Raw genomic sequence first — 8744 nt, 5'->3', positions numbered from 1 at the left:
GGGGAAGCAGGTGTTTCACTGGTTCAGTAACTGCAATGGGAGGCTCCCTGCCAAATAAGATGTAAAAATACTACAAAACTTTATTTTCATGTAGATTTGAAGAGCTGCTTCTTGTTCTGCAATAAATTAAACAGAGGAGATGCTACATGTATGCTTATTAAAACTGGACTCAGTGAAAGTACAGCTTATATGATGCCTACATCATCTAAAATGCACCAGTTCCAAGGCATGGAGTTACAGCCTGTCTGCAGGGCGCAGTTGCATCCTGAAGCTGCACTCATTAACACTTCACAGGTTAAACAGAAAGCAGTTTCAGTCTTGTCTGGGCATTTTGTTGCCATGCACAAAGTTGTCAGTCATCTCTGTCTTTGTTCTGAGCTTGGTCATCTTTTCCTCAGCCTGCTGGCCTTGCACTTGCTAATAGTCAGCAGTTCTTTGGGAATCTAGGATTTGGTTCAATCTTTGCAGTGCAGTTCAAACAATAAATAGTATCCTGTCTGGACTGCACAGTGCATGGGAGCAGCCTTCTCCTTGTGCTGCTCCCACACTTGGAACAGCCTTGCCAGCCTTTATCCTGCATCCTCCTGGCTGTGGAGCCATTTGCACCTCCCTTGCCACCCCTCTTCTCAAGGCAGGGGTTCTCCTTGCTGAGATCCAACCGTGCTGCAGGATCTCTCTGCAGGACATTTGACAGAGTCTGCTCAGCTCTTCACTGCCTCAGGCACTTCATTTCGAGGTGTTGGTTTGCAGCTGGTTCAAAAGGTTGAGGTAGGCTTTGGATTTCAGAAACCTGGGATAGGAATCTCTTTCCATGAGGATGTACACAGTTTTCTGGGCTTCATCAAAACTTGTGTGAGTTGCCTCCTGAGCCCTTCTGGCTGTTGCTTCCCTCATCTGGTAGTCAATATTGATCTGGAAAGTGAAAACCAAACGTTATTGACACCTTAAAAACATCCTCTCTGTATCTCTATCACTTTGGTTTGTCTATAAACAAATCCACAGCCTTAGAAACCAGTGTGAGAGTTCAGTATTAGGCCTGCACAATGAGGAGTTTTGTGGCTTATATCCCACTCATGCAGGAAAAACTGGGACTCTCTCTAGAAATGCAGTTTATTGTGGAGTCAGAAATAATCCAGGCCAACAAGGCAGCAAGAGAGCAACATCCACCTCAGCCTCCAGTTAGAACTACAGCAGAAATCTGAGCGAGGATGAGAGTCTCCAGGTGGAAGTGTGGTCAACCTGCACAACCTCTAATGCTTCAGGATGTGCACATGTCTTAAAAGACAATGAATGCTCCAGGCCTGTCCTGCTAGCAAAGTTCTAAGTGTCTGACTCCAGATGCCAGCAGCAATTCAGACTGGGCTGACTCAGAGAGCAGTGTCACCTGCTAAGCTGCTGGTGCCTCTGCTGAACTTCTGCTGGTGGTGCTCCTAAGTGGCCTCTGTGGTGTGACTCCGCTTGCAGCATCTGATAACCTCACAGCTGGAGACATCAGTGACGCAAAGGCACTCAAACATATGCACCTGAGCCTTTGGCCCTTGTGGCTGAGTGAACAGATGAGGCTGGAGGTGAGGAGAAAGTTCTTCCCAGCAAGAGAGATTGGCCATTGGGATGTGCTGCCCAGGGAGGTGGTAGAGTCCCCATCCCTGGAGGTGTTCAAAAGGGGATTGGATGTGGCACTTGGAGCCATGGTTTAGTTAGTCAGGAGGTGTTGGGTGACAGCTTGGACTTGAGGATCTCTGAGGTCTTTTCCAACCTCATTAATTCTATGAACAGATGAGCATATGAGAAGAGAAGGCTCTGGGGAGACCTAATAGCAGCTTGCCAGGACCTGAAGGGGGCTACAAGAAGGATGCAGAGAGACTGTTTGCAAAGGCCTGCAGGGACAGGACCAGGGACAATGGCTTCAAGCTAGAGAAGGGCAGATTGAGATTGGATGTTAGGAGCAAGTTCTTGACTCTGAGGGTAGTGAAACACTGGCACAGGTTGCCCAGGAAGGTGGTTGAGGCTTCCTCCCTGGAGATACTCAAGGTGAGGCTGGATGAAGCCCTGGGCAGCCTGATCTAGTTGGGGATGTCCCTGCTGACTGGGGCTGGGGGTATGGACTGGATGAGTTCTGGAGGTCCCTTCCAGCCTGGACCATTCTGTGATCTCAGCAAAGCTACACTTCTACCTTTTCATTTTCCAGAGTCCTTGTCCTGTAACACCACACAGATGAAACTCATACATACCTGCTTAACAGCATCTGACTGGACAAACTCCTCATAAATCCTCTCTGCTTTGCCATGCAAGTGGTCAGCCTTGGTTTTCTTGTAGTCCTCACAAGCCAGCCAGAACTCGATGTTCTCCTCACTGAATTCTGACTTGAGGAACTCCCGGAAGACACCTTGACCACCTGAAGCCAACACAAAGCCATTGCCCTTTATACCATGGCACTTCTTTGACCAGGGAGAACAAAACAAAGAGCAGGAGCTTCACTGCTGTTCAACTCTCTGTTACATCATCCTGCCAAAATACACTGTTCTTCCCTTCAACATACTCAAATGTATTAGGGGTGATGTATTACAGGTTGCCTGGGGAGGTTGTAGATGCCTCCTCCCTGGAGGTGTGGAAGGTCAGGTTGGATGAGGCTTTGAGCAACCTGGGCTGGTGGGAGGTGTCCCTGCCCATGGCAGAGAGGTTAAAACTAGAAGACCTTTAAGATCCCTTCCAAGCCTGACCATAGAGTAATTGGCCATTGGAATGTGCTGCCCAGGGAGGTGATGGAGTCCCTGTCCCTGGAGGTGTTCAAAAAAGGCTTGGATGTGGCACTTGGAGCCATGGTTTAGTTGTCAGGAGGTGTTAGGTAATAGGTTGGACTTGATGATCTCTGAGGTCTTTTCCAACCTGCTTGATTCTGTGATTCTGTGGGAGTCTTCCTCATTGTGTTCAGTGGTCTTAGGTCTTGGGTACTAAAAGACATCACTGAATTATAACCTTCCCTGAATGGATTGGTTTTAGGGCATGAATAAAGAGTAAATTCCAAATTAAACTGGTAGTGAAGGAGTTGTTGCCCATGAGGGTGGTGAGAGCCTGGCACAGGCTGCCCAGGGAGGTGGTGGCAGCCTCCTGCCTGGAGGTGTTTGCAGCCAGGCTGCAGGTGGCTGTGAGCAACCTGCTGCGGTGTGAGGTGTCCCTGGCCATGGCAGGGGGTTGGAATTGGCTGAGCCTTGAGGTCCCTTCCAACCCTAACAATTCTGTGGTTCTGTGTCTTATACAAGGAGAAAGTATTGATGAAAGAGCAATGAGCTGAGCTATTTGGGGTTGTTTGCTATGTTGTAAGCAATAAATGGAAGGGAGTAAAAAAAAAAAAGCCCCAAACAATCTGGGAGGCAAAGCTGTGCCAGCAGCATTGTTACACTGCAGCTGTAAATCACAGAATCACCAAGGCTGGAAGAGACCTCAAAGATCATCAAGTCCACCCTGTCACCACAAATAATACAATTCAGCTGGCCATTCTCTGGCAGTGTTTGCAGAATGCTACAGCTTTGCCTGTTTGGTAGAATTAGACAAAATTCTGTCCTCAGAGTAAGAAGGGAGTCAGACTGAAGTGAAAAAAACTTACTTTGGCTGGCCAGGAGCTTTTCCAAAGACTGGGACCACTGCATCACTTCTTCTGCAGAAAGCCTAAGACAGCAAGGAAAAGAAAAGCCTTTATGCAAGGAAGCAGGTGGGGTTGTTTGCATGGTTAAAGGAGACAGATGGTATAGAATACATAGAATAAACCAGGTTGGAAGAGACCTTCAAGATCATTGTGTCCAACCCACCTAAACAACTAACCCATGGCACCAAGCACCCCATCAAGTCTCCTCCTGAACACCTTCAATGACAGCGACCCCACCACCTCCCCAGGCAGCCCCTTCCAATGGGCAATCAGTTACAATGAGGAGGATGTCCCAGGTATGTATTAAACTTAGGGATTTCTCTCAATCTGAGAGCCTGGGGGCAAGCCCAGATGGAGAAAACTGATCAGAGAGATGGAGAAACAAGGAGCTGTGATGGTCTGCTGGATTCTGTTCCCAGAAAGAGGAACTTTTGCTATCACCACCACCAAGGGATTTTGTAGCTGTGCTTCCATTTCCATCCTCCTGGAAGAGGAATAGTAATATCCTCTGCTCTTCACTGGAGTGTGAAGCAGCATTTCTTGGAAGTTTTTAGGGAATGGATACAATGACCCTCTGAGGGGGGGAAAAAAGGAGGAAGGAAAGGAGGGGGGAAAAAAAGAGAAAATAAAAGGTAAGAACAAAAAGACAACAAAAAAAAGGAGAAAAATAGGGGGGGGGGGGAAGGGGAGGATCAAAGAGGGGGGAAGGGAAAGCAAGGGGGGGAAAGGAGAGATAAAAAATGGGGAGGAAGTGGAAAAAAAAGAAAGAAAGGGGGGAAAGGAGAAACAAAAAATGGGGGAAAGGGGGGAAGGAAAGAAAGGGGGGAAAGGAGAAAAAATGGGGGGAAAGGGAGGGGAGAAAAAGGAAAGAAAGGGGGGGGAAGGAGAAAAAATGGGGGGAAAGGGAGGGGGGGGAAAGGAAAGAAAGGGGGGGGGAAGGAGAAAAAATGGGGGGAAAGGGAGGGGGGAAAAAAGGAAAGAAAGGGGGGAAAGGAGAAAAAATGGGGGGGAAAGGGGGGGAAGGAAAGAAAGGGGGGAAAGGAGAAAAAAATGGGGAGAAAGGGGGGAAAGGAGAAAAAATGGGGGGAAAGGGAGGCAAAAATCCTTGGCTCTGTGAACAGTTTCTGCTCCCCAATGTTCAGCTCTTCTGTACTTTAGAGTTGTCAGGGTTGGAAGGGCCCTTGAGGATCGTCCAGTTCCAACTGGCCTGCCGTGGGCAGGGACTCCTCACACTAGATCAGGTTATTCAGAGGTATTTCTAGGCATCATTAGAGAATTTCTTGTTCCAGAAGTAGTTTGGGAATCTGTAAAGCAGGTTGCTCTGTCGTCCTTTCATGTCCCTCGGTACTTACACGACGTTCCTGGGGCTCGACGTCTTGAGCCCGGATTCGAGGTGCGGCACCATGCACTTGAGGTAATTCTTGAGGTCTGCCCCACTGAAAGCAATGAAGAGGCAGTTCTGTAATCCACACAAACTGCATTTCAATTCTGATTAAATCATGGAATCACAGAACCAACCAGCCTGGAAAAGACCTCAGAGAGCATCCAGTCCAACCTGTTGCCTAATACCCAACACCTCCTGACAACTAAACCATGGCTCCAAGTGCCACATCCAAGCCTTTCTTGAACACCTCCAGGGATGGGGACTCCACCACCTCCCTGGGCAGCACATCCCAGTGGCCAATCTCTCTTGCTGGGAAGAATTTCTTCCTGACACCCAATCTAAACCTCCCCTGGCACAGCTTGGGACTGTGTCCTCTTGTTCTGGTGCTGCTTGCCTGGGAGGAGAGACCAACCCCCAGCTGGCTACAACCTCCCTTCAGGGAGTTGGAGAGAGCAAGAAGGTCTCCCCTGAGCCTCCTCTTCTGCAGGCTAAGCAACCCCAGCTCCCTCAGCCTCTCCTCCCAGGGCATGCCTAAAAACTTCCAAGCAGTGGCAGGCAGCTGTGTCCTACCACTGGAGTCTGGGCAGTACATAGCTAAGCAATCTTTCGGGGTGTTTTGTTTTTAAAAGACTAATTGTATCCAAACCCTCCTCCTGATTACTTCAGGGAATCAATTCCTTGGTACACATCAGCTCAAACCACTTTTAAATGTGCTCCAGTCCTGGTCTCTGAGGAGGCTTTGCAGTCATTTAGCCAAACGCAGGGTGCGAGTTCTAGTCTCCGAGCCCCCGGTGCTGTTTTCACTTACAACACGTTAGAATTTACACTAAGCTGCAGCTACTTACAATGCCTTTTGCTTCTTCTTGTGGATTTTGCCTTCTGCAAGCTTGCAGTCCTCTCTTCCACTCAGTTCAGTCATGCTGCTGTGTGAAAAGAAGAACCCTGGCATTGTGCTTCACTCCGCGCGGCGCGAAGCGACCCCGCGACGGTAATCCTCCGAGCACCAAATGTCAGCTCCCCGCCTGCTGCCTCCTTTTATTGACGCAGGCAGCCCTGCTAGCTGGTGTGAACAGATCTGTTTATCATGTATCCTCACCACAGACTGTGGAAGTTCCCTTTTTTCAGCGCACAGTGACGTGAGTCCTTTGAGAAACAAAACAGACAGCGGCGTCTCGTGGTCGAAGTTAAACCGGATGCCTCCGAATTACTTCGGGGCTGGTTCGTGTGTGTGCCTCTGGGTTACCAAACAAATAAATCCCCTCCAGAACCTGAAACTGAATCATAGAATCAATAAGGTTGGAAAAGACCTCAGAGATCGTCAAGTCCAACCTGTCACCCAACACCTCCTGACAACAACCAAGTGCCACATCCAATCCCTTTCTGAACACAAACAGGGATGGGGACTCCACCACCTCCCTGGGCATTCCAAGGGCCAATTAGTCTTTCGGTGAAGAACTTTCTCCTCACCTCCAGCCTAAACCTCCCCTGGCACAGCTTGAGACTGTGTCCTCTTGTTCTGCTGCTGCTTGCCTGGGAGAAGAGACCAACCTCCACCTGGCTCCAGCCTCCCTTCAGGGAGTTGGGGAGAGCAAGGAGGTCTCCCCTGAGCCTCCTCTTCTGCAGGCTAAGCAACCCCAGCTCCCTCAGCCTCTCCTCCCAGGGCTGTGCTCCAGACCCCTCCCCAGCTTTCTTGCCCTTCTCTGGACACATTCAATTATCTCAATGTCTTTCCTAACCTGAGGAGCCCAGAACTGGACACAGGACTCCAGGTGTGGCCTGAGCAGTGCTGAGCACAGGGCAGAATGACCTCCCTGCTCCTGCTGACCACACTGCTCCTGCTGCAGGCCAGGATGCCATTGGCCCTCTTGCATTTTTGAGCTTTGAATTCCTGTCCCTTTCTGACTGCTACTTTTGAATCCAAAGTACTTCTGGGTTTGATCAAAGGTGCTGCAAGTAGTGCAGTTTTATCTTGATGGAATCACCTGTTGGGTGCCTGTGTTTTTAAAGTTCTTGCTTTACAATCTGCTAGCTTGGCTCAGTTGCATGTTGGGCAAAAAGTACTCTCAGGTACAGTCAGTATTAAGGTTCCACATGCAACAAACTATTTGCAAGGGAGCAGTCACCCTTCAAACTAGAATCCTGTTAGACAGAGGCTGCTCATTTGTTTAGACACCTGCTGTGGAAGTATTTAGAAGTGATTTTTCACAGGGAATGGCTTTGCAGCAGCAAGAACTTCTTCACTTGGGTTTGGTTTTTCCAGGCCAGGTTATTTGGAAGCCCATTGCCCTGCTTCAGGAATGCCTCCACAATCTGATGTGGTTTGCCAGGTGTAAAGATTGACTGAAGGAAAGAAATGCTGTTTGTGAAGGCAATGTAAGCATTGCCACGGGTGTGAGGGAGGTGCATGCTCTTCGTACGTGCTTGAGTTCCACTGCCATAAAGAAGATGAAGAATGAATTATTACCCTCTCTTTGCCTGCCTGGGTTGATGACTCGGAGCTTTAAGCACTTAATCTTGTCTCTGGGCATCCCAGCTTCTCCCTCTTTGTTGGTTTGGGTTTTCTCTGGCAAGTTTCAAAGGTTTTGTTAATTTCTCCCTGTTTGTTGGTTTGGTTTTTCCTCTGGCAAGTTTCAAAGGCTTTGTTTGGTTAATTTCTCCTCGTTTGTTGGCTTGTTTCTCTCTCTGGTGTGCTTCAAAGGGGTTGGTTTGTTACTGTTTGTTTTATAAATAGCTCGTGAATTGCTGCACTCCGTCGTAGTAATTGAGGACTCGCTCTCACAGCTGCAGTGTTGTGCTGGACTGTGACACACAGGACTCGGGGAGACTGAAAGCTGCCTGCAGACAGAGGTGCATGCAGGAACACAGTCTGCAGCAGGGTGGTTTTAACCACAGGAGGCTCCTGATCTTCTGAATAATAGCAGTGACATAAATGTGTCTCATAGGCTGTGCTGCAGGGTAAAGCTTATCACCACGCTATCAGGTGGACACTGACCTTTGTAGGCAGAGCTGTTTGCTCACCGCCCTTAACCCCCCCTGAACAAGGCTAGCAAGGAAGGAAGAGATGTTATCAGCATCATGTTGATTTTCATATCCAGCATGCTCTTCCAGCCCCCTCGGTGTCTCCTTGTTTGTAGCTATCCTCTGTGAATTACTGGGGGAGTTAGAGATACTACATCAAAATCCCTCTCAGAAGGCTGCAACAAGAGGACTGAAAGGAATTAGATGAGACCTAGCAAGGGAAAATCCCTCTTCCACACCATGTGTCTCTGTACAATGGGAGGGGGGCAATTTCTTGTACCTGCAATTGCAAACGGGTGTAAGCAAGCCACCACTTAGGGTTTGTGAGTTTAGGAGGGACTAGGTACAGCTAATGCCCTAAGGAACAGGAGACTTTGTGCCTGGTATCAGTGCAGGACTGTGGACTGCTGACCTGAGAAGGAACGGCAGTTCTGCATTGAAGATGGATACAAACTGGAACAGAGAAGGTTTCAGCTCACCATGAGGAGAAACCTTTTGCCGTGAGGGTGACAGAGCCCTGGAGCAGGCTGCCCAGGGGGGTTGTGGAGTCTCCTTCTGGGGAGACTTTCAAAACTCACCTGGATGTGTTCCTGTGCAGACTACCCTGGGCAGGGGGGGTTGACTGGGTGATCCCTGGAGATCCCTTCCAACCTTCAATGTTCTGTGACGCTGTGAAAATGAAGTCGTTATCTTTAACAA

At 48.9% G+C, this 8744-nt stretch overlaps 1 protein-coding gene across 1 annotated transcript; it reads right to left on the bottom strand.

Annotated features, from left to right (window-relative positions):
- Positions 1–507: 507 nt before the first annotated feature.
- On the bottom strand, positions 508–5976 carry RGS1 (regulator of G protein signaling 1). The gene is made up of 5 exons (XM_009909103.2): positions 5873–5976; positions 4996–5079; positions 3605–3666; positions 2232–2395; positions 508–912 (listed from the first exon to the last, which is right to left on the bottom strand). The coding sequence occupies exons 1-5, from the start codon at positions 5974–5976 to the stop codon at positions 727–729; spliced, it is 600 nt and encodes a 199-aa protein (XP_009907405.1). The 3' UTR covers positions 508–726.
- Positions 5977–8744: the final 2768 nt, after the last annotated feature.

The sequence above is a fragment of the Dryobates pubescens genome, chromosome 11 (genome assembly GCF_014839835.1).
Source record: "Dryobates pubescens isolate bDryPub1 chromosome 11, bDryPub1.pri, whole genome shotgun sequence".
In the NCBI taxonomy this organism is placed as follows: Eukaryota; Metazoa; Chordata; class Aves; order Piciformes; family Picidae; genus Dryobates; species Dryobates pubescens.
The sequence above is the reverse complement of the archived record's forward strand: the minus strand, read 5'-3'. Positions and strand labels throughout refer to the sequence as shown.

Excerpts from the sequence above, each read along its gene's own strand:
- RGS1 (XM_009909103.2), bottom strand. The coding sequence starts at position 5,976 with ATGCCAGGGTTCTTCTTTTCACACAGCAGCATGACTGAACTGAGTGGA. Across the intron at positions 2,396-3,604 it reads AAAGCTCCTGGCCAGCCAAA|GTGGTCAAGGTGTCTTCCGG; the intron begins GTAAGTTTTTTT and ends TGTTGGCTTCAG. Across the intron at positions 913-2,231 it reads AGTCAGATGCTGTTAAGCAG|ATCAATATTGACTACCAGAT; the intron begins GTATGTATGAGT and ends TTCACTTTCCAG.